Source organism: Anabrus simplex, chromosome 6, assembly GCF_040414725.1.
Source record: "Anabrus simplex isolate iqAnaSimp1 chromosome 6, ASM4041472v1, whole genome shotgun sequence".
Classification (NCBI taxonomy): domain Eukaryota; kingdom Metazoa; phylum Arthropoda; class Insecta; order Orthoptera; family Tettigoniidae; genus Anabrus; species Anabrus simplex.
This window is the reverse complement of record NC_090270.1, coordinates 160,590,489-160,613,658: the sequence shown is the minus strand read 5'-3', so window position 1 is coordinate 160,613,658 and position 23,170 is coordinate 160,590,489. Positions and strand designations below refer to the sequence as shown.

At 37.0% G+C, this 23,170-nt stretch overlaps 1 protein-coding gene across 1 annotated transcript in view; it reads right to left on the bottom strand.

Annotated features, from left to right (window-relative positions):
* The window catches only part of LOC136875911 (uncharacterized), a 469,584-nt gene that overhangs the window by 139,875 nt on the left and 306,539 nt on the right, over positions 1-23,170 (bottom strand). Inside the window, exons 10-11 of the mRNA XM_068228250.1 lie at positions 16,440-16,563; positions 9,524-9,692 (exon numbers count right to left, since the gene is read on the bottom strand). Coding sequence (XP_068084351.1) covers positions 9,524-9,692; positions 16,440-16,563 — 293 coding nt within the window. The remainder of the gene's footprint in view (positions 1-9,523; positions 9,693-16,439; positions 16,564-23,170) is intronic.

Sequence of the window (23,170 nt, the reverse complement as noted above, 5' to 3'; positions counted from 1 at the left end):
GGGAAGGTGGTTTCCCATTTTCACACCAGGCAAATGCTGGGGCTGTACCTTAATTAAGGCCACGGCTGCTTCCTTCCAACTCCTAGGCCTTTCCTATCCCATTGTCGCCGTAAGACCTATCTGTGTCGGTGCGACGTAAAGCCCCTAGCAAAAAAAAGGATAACATGATGGCAAGCATACAAGTTTTAGTGAAAAATGGAAGGTTATGTATAGGTACTTTAAGGCAGAAACAGGTTCCAAGAAGGACATTCCAGGAATCATTAATGAACAAGGGGAGTCTGTATGCAGGAATCCTCAAAAGGCAGAAGTATTCAGTCATCAGTATGTAAAGATTGTTGGTTTCAGGGGTAATGTCCAGTTAGAGGAGGTCACTGATACTAAAGAAGTATTAAAATTTATCTATGATAACAATGACATTTACAATAAGATACAGAAGGTGAAAACTAGAAAAGTGGCTGGAATTGATAAGATTTCGGAGGATATACTAAAGACAATGGGTTGGAGTATCATATGTGAAGTACTTATTTGATTATTGTTTGCATGGAGGAGCTATACCAAATGAATGGAGAGTTTCCATAGTAGCCTCTGTGTATAAAGGATAGGGTGACAGACATATCGCTGAAAAATACAGGCCAGTCTGTTTGACATGCATTGCATGTAAGCTTTAGGAAAGCATTCTTTTTGATTATATTAGACATGTTTGAGAAATTAATAACTGGTTCGATAGAAGGCAGTTTGGAATTAGGAAATGTTATTCCACTGAAGCTCAACTTGTAGGATTCCAGCAACATATAGCAGATATCTTGGGTTCAGGAGGTCAAATTGTATCGGGATTGACTTGTTTAAGGCATTTGATAGGGTGGATCATGGGAGACTACTGGCAAAAATGAGTGCCATAAGACTTGACAAAAAAGTGACTGAATAGGTGGCTATATTTCTAGAAAACAGATTTCAGAGAATTAGAGTGGGCGAAGCTTGATCTGACCCTGTAATAATTAAAAAGGGAATTCCTGAAGGCAGTATTATTGGACCTTTATGTTTTCTTATATATATAAATGATATGAGTCAAGAAGTGGAATCAGAGATAAGGCTTTTTGCAGATGTTGTTATTCTGTATAGAGAAATAAATTTGTTACAAGATTGAGAGCAAGTGCAAAATGACCTCAATAATGTTGTGTGATGGACAGTATGCAATGGTATGATGATAAACGGGGTTAAAAGTCAGGTTGTGAGTTTCACAAATAGGAAAAGTCCTCTTAGTTTTAATTGCTGCGTTGATGGGGTGAATGTTCTTAATGGGAATGATTGTAAGTACCTGGTGTTAATATAAGGAAAGATCTTCATTGGGATATTAAATAAAGGGTACAGATCTCTGCATTTGGTTATGAGGGTGTTTAGGGGTTGTAGTAATGATGTAAAGGAGAGGGCATATAAGTCTCTGGTAAGACCCCAAGTAGAGTATGGTTCCAGTGTACGTCCTCACCTGGATTACTTGATTCGAGAACTGGAAAAAAATCAAAAGAAAAACAGCTCGATTTGTTCTGGGTGATTTCCGACAAAAGAGTAGCTTTACAAAAATGTTGCAAAGTTTGGGCTTTGAAGACATGATAGAAAGGAGATGAGCTGCTCAACCAAGTGGTATGTTATTCACAGCAATTATAATAAGAAGTATTTTTATCCACCTATTCAATACAAATTGTATTGAATTGTATTTGTTGACTTGTATTTGTATTGAATAGGTGGATAAAAATACTTCTTATTATAGTTGCTGTGAATAACATCATTCAATATGGATCAACCATGAGGATAATGACCTATAACAAGCGGTATGTTCCGAGCTGTCAGTGGAGAGATTCCGTGGAATGAAATTAGTAGACGAATAAGTCTTAGTGATGTCTTTAAGAGTAAGAAAGATCACAATATGAAGATAAAGTTGGAATTCAAGAGGACAAATTGGGGCAAATATTAATTTATAGGAAGGGGTGTTAGGGATTGGAATAACTTACCAAAGGAGATGTTCAATAAATTTCCAATTTATTTGCAATCATTTAAGAAAAGGCTAGGAAAACAATGGATAGAGAACCTGCCATCTGGGCAATTGCCCTAAATGCAGATCAGGATTGATTGATTGATTGATTGATTGATTGATTGATTGATTGATTGATTGATTGATTGATTGATTGATTGATTGATAATTTTTTAATTTTTCAAGATAAAGCTATACAACAAATGGCAATTAATAGAGAAACTCTCAAAGATTTTGTCCTTATGGCATCCCTGTATGTGTTCTATATATGTGGGTTCTGCCTATGACATGGCATACATCCATGTGATATTCTAATTTCTGCTAAACGCAGCTGAGCATATCCGGTGTAATTTGCGTAACCACACTAATAATGCACCATTTCAGAATGCTGATGTCTGATATTTGTACAGTTTGGCCTGCACAAGTTTCTGTGGAATATTTCACATGGTTGGCTGAGACATGCATAGCTCCCTACTGGCCCAACTGGTTGGCTTTGGGGAGGACTCCATTGGTACACTTCTCTCACTCGCTCGACCGTATCAGCCAGTGGTCTGGGCTGCCTGGCTGCTCTTCCCTTTATAGAGACATCCAATACTCTTAAACCTCCTAACCCACTCATAAAATATCTTCCTAGCTGGGGAATTTTTATTAAACTTCCTATGGAAAGTATGCAACACCAATGTCACTGAATTTGATTGAGCAAACTCTGTCACAACAATACCTGTTCTGTAGCCGAAGCCATGCTGAGAACTAATACCATCTGCAGTGGCAGGAAATAGACATTCATTCATGCAACATTTAAAAGAACTTTGAGAGTTCTGTATTAATTGACATTTGTTGTATTGCTTTACCTTGAAAAATTAATACATACTGATTATTTGAAAGAGTTCTTTATGAATAACCCTGTATAATGGTATATATTACATCATCATGTAACAGGAAAATTTGATTCTTGTGATATCCTACCCAGATTTCACTTAATTTTAAGAATGAAAGATTAATGACATTCTTTCTATTTTAAAATGTTTACCAATTTTACTCTTCACTGCACAAGTTTTTTAACATCTAGTGTTACGTTTTTCTTTTTTGTGATAATACTATCCAACACGTTTGGATCCCTATCTAACATTGGACACATTTTGAACTATATTGTTCCTTCAGTAAGTGGATGTCACATATTCTTCTTAGCTAACTTTTTTTTATTGCGTGTCTAACATTTTTTGACTTCTTGTACTCAATCTTCTTACAGTTGAAGATATCCTTCATAGGAAAAAAAACCATTTACTGTTAATAAATATGCAATTGTATTCTGTTTATGAGTATTGAGCAGTAATGGGACTCACTTTATTTTATTAAACACAAGGATTCATTGTCAATAAGGGCTACATAATGAAATTTATTTCATGTAACATGAGACTGATGTATTTGAGCAACATCAAACACACCTGTGGGGTCGTGGGTGTGAACTATGTTGCATGTGTGGATATGGCCTAGTTATAAGGCCGGATGCCCTTCCTGATGCCAACCCTATATGGAGGGATGTTATCACTATAGCATGTTTTTGTGGTGTGTAGTACAACGATGTTTCCATACTTTCAATTTTGTTACTTAAACTTTTATTAATAAGCTTATTATCATGTCTATAACATTACTGTTTGTCTTGATTAACTCATTATTCCATATCTCCATTCACCAAAAATAATTAAAACATTTCTTTTAAAAGTTGAATGTGGGAGCTAAAGTAGCTGTAGACATTCTGTTGTCTTAAAGCATGAGTTTTTAGTGATTTCTGCAAGGATAAATGATAAATCTGCATGTTCATGTGTGCTGATTGAATCCAATTTTTCAACACTGTATGTTATCATTAACTCTTATTTATCTAGATATTGAGAAGGCGTACGACAGTGTACAGAGACAAAAAATCTTAACCACGTGCTTTAACTAATAATGTCAAACTGCTGTATGAACATTCCCAGAGTTGTGTCCAAATAGGTAATGGATATTCGGAGTAGTTAGAAACTAGGCAGGGTGTACAACAAGACAGTGCATTCTCCTCACTTTTATTCATTACTGTAATGGACAAAATAATGAAAAGAGTTAAGAGACTCAACAACAACTCTGAGTTTAAAGCTCTTGCCTTTGCACATGATGTTGTGATATGGGGTGATAATAAGGTTGAAGTACAATAGAAGCTGAATGACTGGAATGCTATATTCAAGCAATTTGGTCTCAAGATAAAGAAGTCCAAAATGGTAGTGTAGCCTGTTAGTCGACAGAACATCTGTACTAACATCACTCTAGATGGATCAAAGTTGGAATAAGTATATCGGTTCCACTATCTTGGCAGTGTAGTAACAGATAGTCGATCATCTTCAGAAATCACTAGTAGAGTACAGAATGGAGCACAGTTTTATCATCCTGCGAGAATACTTCTTTGGGATACGCAAGTTCCAATAAGATCAAAATTAATAATATACAGAAGCTCCTTTGTACTAGTTACTGCGTCCAAATCAACAGAAATATCAGCAGACTACAAGCAGTGGAAATGAACTTCTTAAACTGTCAGGACGCGCGCTCTGTTTTGTAACGTATCAGCGCGTGCTGGGTAAATTTTACCTGAGCAGTTTATCATTATGAAACATCACATATAAGTCACATTCCTCTTTTTTCAAGAAGCAAAATGCCATGTTTATACTCATTTCAGAATCTAATAATATACTGTGAATAGAAAATTAAGTTAAATTTTTTGTGCAATCCATTCCTTCATATTACGTGATCTATAGAAATGCAGATTCATTGTATCTCCATTTTTACATTGTATTTATATTTATTATATTTTTTATTAATTCTGCTTAAAAGTTCAATATGAAACAAGAGATTCAGTTATATGAGTATAGTACATTACTACATGATATTATTGATGTGACAATGACAAAGGCGAACAATTTCAGATACAGTAGTATGGTTAAGTTAGGTCAGGTGATGCTGTTTGAATAAGAAAAATGAAACATTTGCTACAAAATGCGATCGATCATCGAACTGTAGTTTTCTCACTATGTGCACTTGCAAGCTCTATGGTGGACATTTGAAGGTGATGTCAGAGTCGATTAGTAATACCTGTCGGCGTCTCCGAAGACCGTAAAAGTAGTTAGTGGGACGTAAAACAAATAACATTATTATTATTATTAGTAATACCTGTCGACTGCTGTTCTCTAAAAGAAAATTCAAAGTGAAAGAGGATAACACGTTTTCATAATAAATGTGTAAATGACATGGCTGGTAGCAGTTGTAAACTCATTAAAAATAAAGGTTGAAGTAAACGGTCACTTAATTTTAAATTTATATACTGAAATTAAGTAAGAATGTGATACCGATACACCAAAATATGGCAGAGTATATCACTGATTTCAGAGGATAGTTCATATTTTATCACGTCAAGTTAAATTTCGGAAAGGCTATTCCCATGTAAATTTTTAGCAAGAGGTTATCATTTCTCTACGTGTGCTTAAAATATGTTTTCATGATACATATATGGTTAGGTTAGGTGATGCTGTTTGAAGAAGAAATCTGAAACATTTGCCACAGAAGCAAGCAAGCGCACTGGGTAAAGACTGACATCAGCATACAAACGTATCAACAGTTCGAGCAACATTAGTGATACAAAACTGGCAAGCAATCAGAACAGCATGAGAGAGTCCATTGGTAGAGTAGCAAGGGGTGGAATGCAGAATACCCATTATACCAAGAATTATTCACAATACAGTTTGCCCTGGGCAAAAAACACCAACGGGCATGTCCTAACAGGTTAAGAACTTTCTAAAAAAGTGATATTTGTTCGTGGTGTCGACCTATGAAGATATTTTGCCACTACTTTCACCATTTGAGAGGAACCTGCGTGTAATTGGAATTGCAGAAGTGTAGTGTGTTGAATGTGAGGCAAGGAATGTTAAGGACGACACAAACACCCAGTCCCCAGGCCAGGGATGTTATATAATTACAATTAAAAGACCCTGACCCAGCCAGGAATCGAACCCGAGGCCGCCGGGTGACAGGTGGACACGTTGCCCCCTATACTGCGGGGCTGGACAGATTAAGAACTAGGAAGGACAAAATAAGAAATGACGAGATACGCCACCTTGTCCAAGTGACACAAACTCCTTATTGAGATCTTTATCAAAGCCAGGTTGAAATGATTTGATCATCTCAAAAGAACGGATCCACAAATAACAGCTAGAGTGTGGTTTGAAAAGGAAGTTGAAGGCGAAAGATTGAGAGATATGCTAAGGTAGAGATGGATTGATCAGTTTAGAAATACTCTAGCTGGGCCAAGTCTGGATTTGTAGCAGTTTATGGAAGAAGACAGCTACGTGGACAGAAGTAAATGGAGAGTTCTCATTCACTGCACCAGGAAAATGGAGCTGGTTCAAGATGATGATGATGATGGAAATAGAAATGGTGTATGGCTTTTAGTGCCAGGATGTGTCCGAGGACTTTGACTCGCCAAGTGCAGGTCTTTACATTTGATGCCCGTAAACGACGTGCGTGTCATGATGAGGATGAAATTATGATGAAGACGACACATACACCCAGTCCCCGTGCCAGGGGAATTAACCAATTATGGTTAAAATACTCAACCCTGCTGGGAATCGAACCCGGGAACCCTGTGACCAAAGGCCAGCATGCTAACCGTTTAGCCATGGAGCTGGACAATGATGATGATGATATGTATGTTATCATTAATCTGCATTATCTCTCTCTTTTTCTTTTTTACACTCTGCTTCATGTTGCACTGACACAGATAGGTCTTATGGCGATGATTATCTCTCTCTCTTTTTTATCATTCGCTCAATTCTGAGGATCATGATCTCCAAGAAGGCTATTACTCAGATGTCTCCATCTCTTGCAGTTCTCAACCAGACATGCTCCACAAAAGAGGTTCAACCCTGTTGTATTATTGATAATGTTCGACCATCGAGTGGGAAGTTATCCATCTCTCTTGCCAGGGACATTTCCAAGAATGATCAGCTTTTCTGTGCTGTCATTCCCACATCACACAGTGTGTCCAAAGAATTGTTAAAGTCTTTGTTTGCATATTGATGATAACCTGATTCTGAGGTTGAGCTGGTTTATAATGGAATTATTGGTGAGAAATGCTGTCCAAGGTAGGCATAATATTGTTTGGCAGCACCATATTTCAATAGAATCGATTTTTTTTCAGCTCTATAGCATGAAGAGGCCATTGTATTAGCTCCATAGAGGAAAACCAAAAATACCAGACTGGATACTACTTTCATTTTCAGCGATAAAAAGATATAGCGATCCTTCCACAAATTGGACAAATTTGTCATTACATGTTTGGCCATAGCTGTTCTTCTGATCTCAGGAGCACAATTCCTTGAATTGAAAATGACTGAACCAAGGCATAGCATTTCTGAAATGTTCTCCAGTTCCCTGAAGATGGCTGTGGTGGCTAATTTCACAGGTATATCAACAATATCATTTTGGTCTTGTTCATTTGAGTACTGATATTTTTGATGTAAAAGTGAGCTCTGCCATTTTCTTCTCATCAGCAGCAATGAGTGCAGTATTGTCTGCATAACATAGTTTGGGTATTTTCTTATCACCATCCCATTCCTCAAGTGCAGTTCTCATGATAGATATTGAAGAACACGGGTGAAAGTATACAGCCCTGCTGGACACCTTTCTGGATCTTGAAATTCCCAGACAGTTTGCCATAAATTTTAAACATAGCTGAGTTGGCTTCATACAAATTCCTTATCAGCCAAACCAGATGTGCAGAAACACCCATTTCCAACAAAAATTGCCACATTTTCTCCCATTCAACACCATCAAAGGCCTTCCAGCAGTCTAAAAATCAGATGATGAGAGGGAAGGTGAAATTCTCTCCTTTTTTCAATCAACTGACGGATGTTTAATATCTGTTCTCTTGTGCTTTTACCTTGGAACAATCCAGCTTGTTCAGAGGGGGATCTCTGAAACAAGGAAAGCTTGAAGCCTCCCTTTAAGTATATACATCAGGATCTTACTTGCATGTGAAATGAGGGCTAAGGTCCTGTAATTGTCACATTCAGCTGTGGAACCCTTCCTGTGCAGAAGAACAAAAATGGTTGCATTATTGGGAGACAAAAATAAATTAGCAACTGACTGTAAATACTAACTCATTAAAAGGGATGATTGTACAAATACCATGACTGTCCTTGTCTATTTTTATCTTTATGCATGTCTCCTTTTTTACTGTTCCCTCTTCAATGTCAATGTGTTTATCCTATTATGTGTTCCTATTCACGCTCATATCTTGCTATATACAACGTAATTTATCTCTTGTTTACTCCTTTCCATTATGTATATTTACCCAATGAGTTCCTTTCCTCCTTTTGTATGTGTCCTGTGTTCCCAGTCTTTTACCACCTGTATTCATTTTGATCTTTTTGTCTCTTCTTTTTTATTGAGTTTATCTGGCTTCATTCTTATCTCCATACTTCCTACATAGAGACTGAAGATATGTCAAGATGGCCCCTTCAATGAGTGTTGAAGCCTGCCCTTCTGATGAAGCTAGAAAGCAGAAACGAGCTCATCAGAGGCTGAGAAGAAATGGGACTGATGAGGAGAGAGGCTATCAATTGGAGGATGGCAGTGTACAAAGAAATCAAGATTGACCTTGTCCCTTTGTGTTTTTGGGTTTGTCCTTGTCTCCTGTTCTATTGCTCTCTCTTGAAATGCTGATCTGTCACTGTGTTTATCCAATTACTTTCCTATTCATGTTCTGATCTTCCTATATACAATTTATACAAATACTTTACCTTAATATTCTATTATTTCTTAATCATAGTACTTTGTAGTCTCCATTTCCTTTACATCTTTCCAGCTTAATCATAACTACAAAAGATAACAATAAGAAATTGCAAGGTTGTGTTATGCAAAATCTATGTTTCTAACCAATTTACTGCAATGCTATATTAGATAAGCTTGAATGCTATGATATTTTGAACTTAGAAGTCAATATCCTATATTCTGGTGTATAAATCCAACCAACCTTCAAGGACTAAACATACATACAAATCATAAACAATTATGACACTTTTGTTTTTATGTAACCTTCAGACCAGTCTAAGCTAATAATCATATTGTTTTTCCCATTAAAACAAATTTCCACCAGTACTATCAGATAAAACTAAGAAAATAATAGTAGTGGTAACCTTTAAATAGCATTAACATCTTTGCTAAATGGTACAACATGCTTAACTATAATGGTATCACACAAGTTTTCTTTAATAATATGGTGACCTTTCCATAGCCAAGATGGATTTCCTTTGAAAATATATAATGCCTAATCCTAGTTATGTGTACCATTTCTGGACAGTATGAGTTCGAAATTTTTCTCATAAATAATGTCAAGTGAATCATCAAAATGACTAAATTAATAGTGCCACAAATATATCAAGTAAAATAAGATAGAATGTAATTTAAGCAACTTACCCATATATCTTCCGAAGTAGCTCAGCTTTGCCTGGTGACATCAGTCTGCTAATATCAGAGAAATTAACTGATGCAGGAAGGTTGTAATTGCAGAGCTGCACCCAATGAGGATATGAAGGTAGACCATGGTCACGACCCAGATGAATCAGCAATGATGGAATATCCCAACCTAGAAATTAATTTTAACAAATTGTACCCGGAGTTCTTACAAATATACCAAAGGGCAGATGAGCCAAAAAACAAAATTCGCAATTCATTCTTAAGACAATAGAGAATATTTTTATTATTATTATTAATTATATACAGTCATATCAGCACACACTTTTTTAAAAACATAATCGGTTTTCGGACACTAAGGTCCATCATCAGTGTTAGAATTTAAATTTAATTCCACGTGAGTGTGTCGTCAAAATTAGTTAAAATGAGTTTAAAATGTAGCCCTGTTGACATCAACTGTAAAATAAGAAAAAGAAAAAACAAGTGTAAAAGTATGAAAATAATACATATAAACTTACAATGTTGTTGTAAAAGGTATGGATATACCATAGGAAGGGCTGGCTTTTCCTCATGCTCAGGCAGTTGGTCGAGTACTGACAAATGTTCATCTTTAAGTATGGAACCGCGCTGCAAGCTTTGATATTTTATAATGATTATAATAGAGAATCAGTCTCCAAAACTTGTTATAACTAGAGGACCCATGCTGCTCTGCAGCATTCGTTATCAGATAACGTGTCTTGATTTGAAATTGCTCCATGTATTACCTGTTAATTATGTGTGAAGTGGTATTTTTGTAGATTTCTTTATTGTGATGTTGACTGATAATTTACGAACTTAAAAAATTGGCTTTTTTACATCACACTGAGTCTTATAGTGACGATGAGATAGGAAAGGGCTAGGAGTGGGAAGGAAGTGAACATGGCCTTATATAAGGTACAGCCTTATTCTTGGTGTGAAAATAGGAAACCATGGTAAACCACCTTCTGAGCTGCCAACAGTGGGGTTCGAACCCACTATCTCCCGAATGCAAGCTGACAGCTACGTGATGCAAATTGCACAGCCTCTCACTCAGTTTTTATGAACTATTTTGTAGCTTTAGAGTTATTGTTGTGTGTTTAATGTGAAGTTTTAGTGTTAGATTATTTTGTTTTGCGTGGAACTTCATAACTGTGGCAGCCCGAATTGTCTGGGAACTAGATTTTTCAAATAATAAAAATAAGTGATAAGTGATAAGATGATAGAACTGATGAAGACCTTTAACATCAGTACCAAGGGGTTCATCGACTGCGGGTGAAAGCGCTCAGGGGTTCTCTTTTGATACTCAGACACCACTTATACTCGCCAGACTGAGACTCGCCAGATTGAGACATAATTTACTTATTTTATTTTTGAATGAATTGTTTGTGTATTCTTTGTCTTTGGCAGCCTCTAAGAGGAGAAGGATTGTGAAAATACAATAAAAATTTACATGTAGCGCTATAGATATGAAATATATGGTTCCAACTGTCATTGGAACTCTCACCAATCAGCCTAGAGAACCCCAAAACTGTAAATTCAGTACTGATATCTGTCATTTTGGACATTTTCTTTCTCATCCCTTATGACCCACATGTCAATAGAGGCTGAACTTTGACTTAAATGTCATTCAGTGTCATTATTCCTAGAGACTCTATAAACTATGGATTCTACACTAATATACGTTGTTTTTCAATTATTTTTACTCCCTCCCCACTCCACACTTAGGGGTGTTAGATGTGTTTTACTCCCATGGCATTTCACTCCAGACAGTATCAAGTCATATGAGACCAAATTTTGGTTGAAATCGGAGGTTTGCCTATAGTCACTGACATTTCTAATTGTTTAGCTATCATCGCCATAAGACCTATCTGTGTCGGTGCGACGTAAAGCCCCTAGCAAAAAAAAAAAAAAGTTTAGCTTTTGAAGGGGCTCAAATATGACAGCCTCGTGTCAGTAGATTTACTGGCACGTAAAAGAACTCCTGTGGGACTAAATTCCGGCACCTCGGCGTCTCCGAAGACCGTAAAAGTAGTTAGTGGGACATAAAGCAAATAGCATTATTATTAATTATTTAGCTTTGCGATATCTGTGTGCAACCCGCTAAGTACAGAATGACTGCAGCCTAGTGTAGGCCTTGACCTGCAATTATTGGAGTGATAATTTAATGACTTGATTTTATGATTACTCAAATCTGATTGAACTTAGAGACCTATCATTGTCTCATAATTCACCACCAGGTAATTCTGGAGAGATTAAAACAAAAATGACTTATACCAGTCCAGTAGAGTGGACAAATGGATTGGTCAAAGCTGTTTTTACTAAACTCTTTTAATATATATATATAGGCAATTTATAGAAATGTGGGTTTAATACATAAAAATTATCATTTTCATGAAATATATAAAAAGATTTAAAAATATGACATAACTTTTTGAAGATGTGGCAGTATAAAGACAGCAGTGGGAATTGATTGAAATTTCTTAATTTATTGTTTATAAAAATTATGTTTTGTTGTATAAGATTTTGTTCTGCTTGGGCCTTTGGACTTGGAAGAATTATTTTGATCTCACAAACCTGGATTCATCCAGATCATTTAAAATTCTGTTTTAGGAACTCTTGTTTATGCGTTGTATCAAAATTATCATTTATCTGTGAATTTTAATATTTAATTATTTTTGTCAAAATTTGTGAAACTGCATGTACCTACATGCACAGTTCTGAAAGCGCTTCCTGTTCCATAAATGAAGACTTCTCTTGAACATTTAATTTCACTGTGTCCGCAAGAAAGAAGAGACTTTTGATTGGAGAAAATAAGAGTTAATATAATTGGTCAATGTGAAAGTTGAAGGTGAATTCTGTTTTCTGATTGGTTCTCTTTGGTTTTTACACCATTTCCTGTTTCTTGATCTTACCCCGCTCCTTCTATGGGAGCATGGTAGGATCTGTGTCTTTGATCATCTGACCATCTTAGTGAATGGATGTGCTCCTCTTTTCGTCCCCTCATGGGAAGCCTGGTCTGGAGTGACCTCAGAAGAAAGATGTGATATGTACTCCTGGAAGAAACATATCTCCACCAAAACTACTGTCGAAGAGGGATAATTCCAAGTTGCAGAGTTAGACAAGGTTGTATGAAGTAGATTCTAGAGCATTCTCTGCTTTTTGTATACATATTTTCATTCAATCCTTTATTTTATTCATTTATACCAGTCCTGTCTGTAGTACATATGTCAAACTATGACTGTCCACTTAATTTTGTTTGGTATAAATTTGTTCAGTTTAGTGTGTTCTTAAAAATACACCCAAATTATTTTAACACTTTGAAGTACAACCTCTATAGGCAATATGTACCACAGTAACTCAGCACTTTCAAATGATATTTGAAATATTCATGGTTTATTCTTAAAATGAGTTAGAGAAATTTAATGAAACAGGTGGAGGTATGTAGGATAATTTTCTATCAAGAAGGTCAGAAAAAAATTAGGTTAAAACAATGTTACCGATACTCAATTCAGGTTTCCAGCAGTAATGGGCCTGTGTATTATACATTTTGAAACATTCAGGCATGCACAATGCCACACTACTCACAGAACACCACCATCTTGTCACTTTTCATACTGCTTTCCCTGTTGCAGAATTTGCATGTCCTTGTAGGCAATGCCTTTATATATGTAACTGGAATTTTCTCAGCAAAATGCCTTCCTAGGAGCCTCTTTGGTTGTGGCTGGAGTCTGATTTTGAGACAATGTTGTACCCTTCTCTGCTAATGCTTCACTGACTTCACACATAAAGTTTACTGTGGCCGTTGTTGAACAGCAATGAACAGAAATCAGTGAAGTAACAGAAGTCCTTGTGATATAAGTGTTGCCTTGTTATCATTTAATTTTGTCTTGTCATCATGTTTAGTAAACAAAAACATTTAAAGAACTGAAGTGTTAAAGCAAATCATTGTATGTAGTTTTCTTATTTAAAAATTATTAAAAATTTAGGCCTATGAAGAAATGGACTATGAAGAAGATTTATGTTCTTTTACATTTCCTGATTTAAATTGTATTATTTTGTAAAGTATAGAAAGGGATGTGGAATTGTTATACATGACTTGCGAGGCAGGGTGTGCCACGTGTAAGTGGCCCTTTCCTGTCATTTTGTAATATCCGCTAAGATGCGAATTCAGCAGAAAGGATTATTCTAGATCATTGTCATTGGCCAAAGTACAAGTGTTTTTATTGGCCAGTATATTAGTATTTTTAATTGATGAATGTGGCAAACTGGAGTGTTGCTATTGGTTATTTGTAATCGCTTGATTTCCTGTTTGTGGCTCCTCACGTGTGCGAGTTAATTTGTCAGCGTCTTTGAATTTGAATCACTACAGCGGACGGACGTGTTTTGCGTCTGTCCCACAATGGGTCTTCAGCTGGCAAAGGTAAGCGCTATGTTATTGCCTTATGTTATTTAAATGCATTCTTGTGTTTTGGACTATTCCACTTAATGTAACTTCAGTAATTATGTAGAATTTCATCTTGTGAGCCAGAGTTTCCTCTAGTTTTCCAAAATAGAGCATTTATTTGACAGCGATTATGCTAGTCCACAACATGTTGTTTTCAGAGGCAGACCTTCTTTTCAAACTCTAGTTGTAATTGTAAGTAACTGTAAAACTTTCTTGAATAGTGTAATTAATTTTGTTTCGTTCGAGGTTGCCTCCGTTCATTCCGTAAATTTAACTTTAATGTGAACCTCTTTGTCAAATTTTTCATTCCGTAAATTTAACTTTAATGTGAACCTCTCTGCCAAAGTTTGTTCATGACCAAAGAGCTTAATTGTCTCCCTTACACTCTTTTGTTTTGTGTCTCAAGTATCAGTTAATCCACAGTTCATTTATGTGTTCATTTATAATTGTATGTTCATTTTCTCATTAATTATTTGTCTGTAGGATGTATTATTGTAAATCTTTTCTCCCCCATAATGCCATACCTTCCCATGGACCTCATAGGGTTCCAGCACCTTCCACTCTCCTCTCTTAGTTGTCATTTTTAGGCCTGTAAGCATTCCCTTGTATTTGATTTAATTTTGAGTACCGGTATTGATAGTTATCTGTCATGTTTCCATGCTCTGATGTGAATTCACCGCCACTGCATCATTTTAATATTTCCTTATTCATATTATTAAGTATCCACATTTATTATTATTGTTATTATTATTATTAATTCATGTTTGTGTACTTTAAAAACTACGGTTACATTTACCATGTGGCATTTTTTCTTTGTTCGTCTTTACTTGTTGTGTGAAAAAGAACAAAGGCATCTGTTATTGCCATGATGGACAGATGAAAAGAAGGAAACCATTTTAGTTGGTGTCGTTTCAAAGGATACTATGCGATTATCTGATTGCTCCTGTCTACCCTTGTTTTATTGATATTGCAATCAAGGCAAGTTTATTTTATGTGGAAGGCACAGGCTGCTGTTCTGACTCTGGGTCATCATCATTATCATCTTCAATACACAGAGAAAAATAGAAAATCATATACTACAACTTATAAATATATTTCACTTTTCTGATAGAATTATGAATTAAAATACACTTTAATAAAAGTGACAATACATCACTGTGTTTCTGACAATCTACTTAGTCCTCAATTGAAATCAGAATCTGCATCAACACTTCTCCTTCTGATCCAGAATCAAGAAAAGGTTTATCTAATACTTCCAATATTTCAGAATCCCAGAGCGTATTTGCAATAATTTAACTAAAACAAGCACACTATCAGATTGTACGACGTATAACAGCAGCATTGGTCATTTGGCAGCAATCTTCATTCCACAGTTTTAATACCATGATGATGCACGAGGTAGCAGCACATGTCAAGAAAGCAGGCAAGTTGACAAGCATCATCTCCGGAAGTTGCCTACGAAGCTGCAGCCCGAGAAATTAACATATTTTGTACTCATTAAAATATGGACCAGTTGCACACTGCAAACTTGGGCTTGGGCTTCATAGTGTTAAAATAATGCTGCTTTACCATTATTACTTATTATCGGAGGTTCCTTTGGCCCAAGATGATGAAAACTGTCATTTTGAAAATATTTACCTGGGATAATGCAGCCCCAACTAGGTGTTACTTTGGCCCAGATTTTGAGAAGGTAAAATCATACACCAATAAATGCTGCAAAAACCCATAATGTGCTGCAAGTGCTGAGAAAATACTTATTAACTTAGGAAAAAGTGTTTTGTGTAATTATTGGAGCAGTTTCATTCACTACATTTTAACATCAAAAATAAAACTGCAAATAACTGGGCCAAAGTAGCTACATTTTTGTATGCTTAGGAGTGTATTTAATCAGGGTTCACATTGATTTTGTAGTCTTCTTTGTGGATCGGTAAAGTGTCGGTATCCAGATCTTGAAATTGTGGATTCACAGGTGGTAGAGATAGTCAGATTTTTGACGGCCAGAAAAAATTCCATTCGACACTCCATGTCATTAGACGCTGGCATGTAAAAGATCTCTGGAGACATATCTGGTGTTTACCCATCAAAATAATGTTAACTCAGCCATTTATCATCCAACAGAAATCTAATTTTCACTGCCATCTGGTGGAGTAAAACAGAACGTTGAAATAGTGTTGACTGAGATTGCCTGCATATCAATCAATTATCATCCAACAGAAATCTAATTTTCACTGCCATCTGGTGGAGTAAAACAGAACGTTGAAATAGTGTCGACTGAGATTGCCTGCATATCAATCAATCACTACTGATCTGCATGTAGGGCAGTCGCCCAGGTCGCAGATTCCCTATCTGTTGTTTTCCTAGCCTTTTCTTAAATGATGGTAGCTTAGACCATTAGATTATCATTAATTTAGTTTGTTAGGCTACAATAAACATTCTCCTTAACAACTGGTTTATTACCTCTGTGACTTCTTCCAGAAGAATGGATGTTAACCACCTGAGCAGGAATAGTGAGCATTGAGTGGATCAGCTGATGATACGACTGAAGATTAAATCCAGTAGAGTGGTTTGTGCTGTCAAAGATCTGTAAAAAGCATGAGCTATACTTAGGAAATACTGGTGAGGTACATGTGATCATAAATGTTATCATTACAGTAGTTTTGTGGATAACCATTAAAAGTTGTCTTTTTGAAAATTCCTGCAAGTTTTGGGACCTTCACATATACAGTATATATACATATAAAAAAATTATCAGGTAAATTATATGAAAATACTGAATCCAAATTATATAAAAATTTGCTAATTATTACACTTGAAAGCCACTTTTTACAACATGGTAATTCAGAAGTTTATTTTGAAAGACTATTTCTTCATAATTCTCAAATTTCAACTGAACAAATAAAAGGGATTCAGTCACAGCAGTTCCTATATCCAGCTTAACTAATTTTTTTTTTTTTTTTTTGCTAGGGGCTTTACGTCGCACCGACACAGATAGGTCTTATGGCGACGATGGGATAGGAAAGGCCTAGGAGTTGGAAGGTAGCGGCCGTGGCCTTAATTAAGGTACAGCCCCAGCATTTGCCTGGTGTGAAAATGGGAAACCACGGAAAACCATCTTCAGGGCTGCCGATAGTAGGACTCGAACCTACTATCTCCCGGATGCAAGCTCACAGCCGCGTGCCTCTACGCGCACGGCCAACTCGCCCGGTTAACTAATTTTAGATATAAAGTTTGCTATATGCTTCCTCTAAGATAAAGCATAAACAAACAAAACAAATATTTTACAATTGATAAGAAGGTAAATACTCTGCTTCGTTACTATAAAACAGGGTCGTCCAATTATCTGATGGCTGGGTGGCCGCAGAACTGTATCAGCCGATAAATTTGCTCATGGCCATCCAAATTACAGAACGGTTAGTGGTACTAACACCACAGTGATATTCTAATCCACATAAAAGTTATGTACTCACCTCTGTCACATAAAGAGATACTGAAACTCTGAACCTCCATTTTCCACGCAATTTCTGACTTCTTGTTAAGGAATTACCCATTATGTGTCTCAATTTTCTAAGAGAAATTAAACTGATCTGTTGGGAGATGCTATCCTTCAGTATATCTATTTTTTTTGCTAGTGGTCTTACGTCGCACCGACACTAGGTCTTATGGCGACGATGGGATAGGAAAGGCCTAGGAGTTGGAAGGAAGCGGCCATGGCCTTAGTTAAGGTACAGCCGCAGCATTTGTCTGGTGTGGAAATGGGAAACCACGAAAAACCATCTTCAGGGCTGCCGACAATGGGATTCGAACCCACTATCTCCCTGGTGCATGTTCATAGCCACGCGCCCCTAACCGCATGGCCAACTCGCCCGGTTTTAGTATATCTAAAGTGCGCGCATTTTTCTTGTAAACTTCATCTTGTGGTTCGTGGTGTGGGTTACTGTAGTCATGTCGTAGTTTGTGAACCATAGGCAACAGCTGAGTGGCCTAGTAAGTGGTCCTGAGAGGATACCAGTTGCTATGGAATGCGAGTGGGCATCTCAGACATATTCTGAGTCATGACCCTCCTTGTGCTCAGGTGACTAGGACTATGTAATCCACCAATGGTCCCTAACCTGTTAGAGGAAAGAACCTCACTGCGATTATGTGTAAGTAACAGTAGCATCCTGCTTCACAGAACTTTCACTGAGCACATTCGAAAGGTTTTACGCAAGCCTCGGACCTATGGAAATAAATTTCTCTGTGAAACATAAAGAGTTTCACCGTGTTTTCTTGACACAGCATAAGCTCCAAAGCCTACAAGTACGGGCTGTGAAAGCATCAATGTTAACATTCATAGCCCTTTCTTCAGAGCGGCAGGAAATGTGTGTCTGCTCAGAAAGACAGCTAAGAATTTTTTACAGCAGTGTGAGAGAAACGGGGTTCAAAATAGCTCAGTCGCATTGTCACTGGCTTCTCATCAAACCAGTTGTGGCTTAAATTCCAGCCAATCCATGTGGGAATCTTGAAATGGAAATTCATGTTCCAGTGGTTTGGATTCCATGTTAAACTGGAGGTTCCATGGCTATGATCTCGATACCAACAGTCATGTAGAGAGAAATCCATCAGATAGCCACCCCTATTAGGTAATCTAATCAATTGGCCTCATCAGTTCACACAGAACAATATTTATGACAATGAATTTTATATTTTTGCCATATCAGGTTATATCTGGTATGGTTATCTGTTACATTTCCTGTCCTTTACTTTATTGAAATTTTAAGCATTTTCACAGTCGTGTCAGGGAATACAGGTGGTGTCTGACAATTGATAATGAATGCTTTAGTACGGTACCGAATGTGCTATAGCCTGAATGGTGGATTCAGATGTTTTAATCTTCCTTAAGAAGTCTAGGGTTTCTTTAGGTATAGTCCCTCTGGTGCCTATCATCAGGCCAACCACTTCCCATTTTTGTATTTTGTATCCTTTTATTAAGGTCGTCAGCATGGTTCTTACATGGCCTTTTTCTCATCATAAAAGTTTTTGGCTAGTGTTCATTGTCCTCCAATCTCATAGCTGGGTCGATCACCACACCTACTCCTTTAGTTTGGTTGATCACTATGATGCCTGCTCAACGTGTTGAACTATCTTCAGAGAGGAATCCAACTTCTTCATAGACTTTGGGATGATGTTGTCTACGAAGGCTTCCAGTGATCATAGAATGCACTGCATTTTGGCAGTTGATTCTCATTAGCTCTCCCTTGAGACAAAACCCTAGTACATGAGGAAGGGTTTCAAACTTACCGCATCTTCTGGAATGGCATGTATTAAGGCTCTTTCCAGGAAGAGTTTGAACAGAGATGATATTGCAATTCATTTTAATTGTTTCCATCCATTGACCATATGACACATTCCTTTCACAGGAGTTACCTTCCATCCAATGAGAAAAGAACATTAGTCCTTTTCCTTTGGATGGCAGCAAGGTCCAGTTCCTGAAAGGATCTTCACAAGCCAATTTTCAGATAGATTTAGCATTAGAGTTTCCAAGATGTTCAGTTTGCTCTTCAGTGACCGGCAAGCACTGAAGACAGTGATTAATTTCAGTCCAAAGCTCTCTGGTCGCGTCTATGTATTGGTTCTTCACAGTCATCAGTCTTTAGCATATATTGACATGTTGAATGAAGGCTTCCCATTGTGCTTTGAAGATACCATGTCCTCTGAGGCTGCATGGAGCATAGATCAGGGGATCTGGGGGATCTGTTGGCAGACTGATAATTTCTTTAACAGAGATCTTTATGACTTTGTCAACGTCACTGAAAAATTTTGTTGTCACGTTTTTAAGAGGTTCGCACTGGAATGGGTATACCAGCTGTGGCCAAATATACTGGTTGAGTATATTTAGCTTCTGATCAGGAATGAGCAAGGGTGAGCTAACTGGTTGGTTTAAATTCTTTGTGAACTGTTCTATGATGATAGTGGGGTTGCATTAAATTTTGTCTTGAAATTTGATCTCATCTGAGGAAATGCATGTAATTTTGTTTCTGTCTAAGGTAGTGAGAGTAGTTGGACTCAGCTGACCCTTACACATAGAAATAGCTGTAGTCTTACTAGTATTTGTTTGGAGCACAATTTTTGCTAGGGAATTTATGGCCGCATCTGCAAGGTGCTCAGCAGAAGCTTTATTCGTGCACAGAAGAGTCAGATCATCTGAAAAAGCAAGTACTGTCAAATTTTCCACATCTGGGAATTTTTTTTTTTTTTTTGCTAGGGGCTTTACGTCGCACCGACACAGATAGGTCTTATGGCGACGAACATCTGGGAATAGCATGTATTCATATTCTGGGGAAATTTCTTTCTCACTTAATTTTCTCAGAACATAGTCGACTGCTAAATTGAACAATGTAGGAGAAAGAGAAGCACCTTGCTCCACACCATGAGGATAGTACCTATTCTGGTTGAATTATCAGTCAAAAGATTAACAAATCATTAATATGTTATTGGCTTTATGTCCCATTAACTACTTTTATAGTTTTTGGAGAAGCTGAGGTGCCAGAATTGAGTACTACAAGAGTATTATTATGTGCCAGTAAGTCTGCTGACACAAGGGTGACATATTTGAGCATCTTCTGGACTGAGCCAGAATCAAACCTGCCACATTGGGGTCAGAAGACCAGCATCAACTGTCTGAGCCACTCAGCCCATCAAAAAAAAAAAAAAAAAAATTTACGACAGTGTCCTAAGTTGATATAGAAATGGTGCCAAGTGTTAGCTCTATATGCTCATGTGGTATGTTGTCAAAGGCTTTAGATATATCGAGAAATACAATAGGCTACAGCAATATTTCTTAATTTTAGCATCTTTCATGCAGCCATTTATAATGGACTAGTTGATGTACCCGTGCTTCGCTACGGGATTCTCAGAAAGACTGACTTTGTGGTTTTCCTAACCTGAAATGAACATAGGTCATTACAAAAACGTAAGTATGAATGTAGCAATTAAAAGCAATGCTATCATATAAAATACTCGATCAAATGGAAAGCTGCACGTTTTATCACTTTTAACGAAAAGTGCTGCGGTTAGATTTCGGTGCCAATCTAATAGTCCAAAGTTCCAGAGCTGGGATGACCAGGCCGCAGATTGCCATGAAAACTCATCTGCCTTTATTCCGCTAAATATGCACACTGTTCATTCCAATCAGTGCCTCAGAGTAGGGATTGAATAGCCCAAATGTTATGATGATCCAGTGTGTTACGTACCAGTAGTATCAGAAAATTTATAAACCAGGGGAATGGCATGCTAAAGAAGAAAGTTATCTAACTCCCCAGCTACTTCCCACCAATATTCAGACAGACTGTTACACACTGTACGACTGGGCGAGTTGACCGTGTGGTTAGCGGTGCGCAGCTGTGAGCTTGCATCCGAGAGATAGTGGATTCGAACCCCATTGTTGGCAGCGCTGAAGATGGTATTCCGTGGTTTCCCACTTTCACAGCAGTCAAATGCTGGGCCTGTACCTTAATTAAGGCCTAAGGCACTCCTAGCCCTTTCCTATCCCATCGTCGCCATAAAACCTATCTATGTCGGTGCAACGTAAATCAAATAAAAATACTCTGTACGCAGCAATAACCCTATCTACCAGAGATGAGGGGCAACAGAAGACACAAAGCACATCACGACAAACAATGGTCAATGTAATGTTATTGTTGATCAATGTTATGAGCTTTCTTATTGTAGGCCTTCACATTTAGTTTTCTTTCGACTCTGTGATTTGTAAAATATTTTATACCATACACTGTAGTTTCTTATTCTCCGACTTTACATACCGATTTTCATTAAATACTGTTTACCCATTTTCTCGTTACTCGGCGCTGATATGGACTTATTAGTAACAAAAATCCAAATTCATGAATATCTTTGTGATCATAGCCAGTACGGTAAGAATGTATAAGACATGAATAATAGGAAATTTAATACTATATAACCTTAGTTATGTAGCATTCATCGATTACACCTCAAATAAGAAATATTTGAGAATTACATTTTAGGCCTTCCCCTAAACTACCATTTCACTCAGCGTGAATAAAATAATTTACAGCCTAAACTATAGCGACTTATTTCCTAACTTTGCATACCGATTTTCATCAAGATAGGACTGCTAATAACAACAATATTTGAGAATTGAATTTTACGCCTTCCCCTAAACTACCATTTTTCTCAGCGTGAATACAATTATTGATAGCCTAGATTGTAGCAACTTATTCCCCAACTTTGCATACCCATTTTCTTTAAAAATACGACCACTAATAACATAAATAGTTGAGAATTCAATTTTAGGCCTTCCCCTAAACTACCATTTCACTCAGCGTGAGTAAAATGATTTATAGCCTAGATTGTAGAGGCTCATCCCTGGACTTCACATACCGATTTTCATTAGACCACTAATAACATAAATAGTTGAGAATTCAATTTTAGGCCTTCCCCTAAACTACCATTTCACTCAGCGTGAGCAAAATGATTTATAGCCTAGATTGTAGAGGCTCATCCCCCGACTTCACATACCGATTTTCATTAAATTCTCTTCAACCGTTTTCTCGTGATGCGTGTACATACATACATACAGACAGACAGACAGATAGACAGACAGACAGACAGAAATTACGGAAAAGTAAAAAGTGCATTTTCATGTTACTATGGACATGACCGATACAGAAATACCATTATTTTCAAATTCTGAGCAATGTACAGACAAAACTCTTATTTTATATATATAGATGTATTATTGAAAGTCCCTGGACAGGACATGAAACCATTTTGATTGGGACTGTGTTCAACAGAGTTTTAAGCATTTTATCAGTCACACGTTCGATGATCCACCGCAGAATTGAGTAAAGTGTCACTGGTCTCCAATTCTTGATATTACCTGGGCCTCCTCCTTTATGGATTAAAACAGTCCTAACCTACTCAAAACCCACTGAGACAAACACCCAGTGAACCATGTAAATAGCAATGAAGGAAATGGTTTGATAGGCGTCAAGCTCCTTTATGATCTTTAACCACATGCCATTTTCTCCAGAAGCAGTATTGAGACAGATTTCGTGACATGCATTACAAATGTCATCCTTTATAATTATACTAATAATAATATTTTTTTTTCTTTGGAAACGTTGGCATCACTTGCTGCAAATTTTTCCAACTCCTCACTTATAATTTCTTCG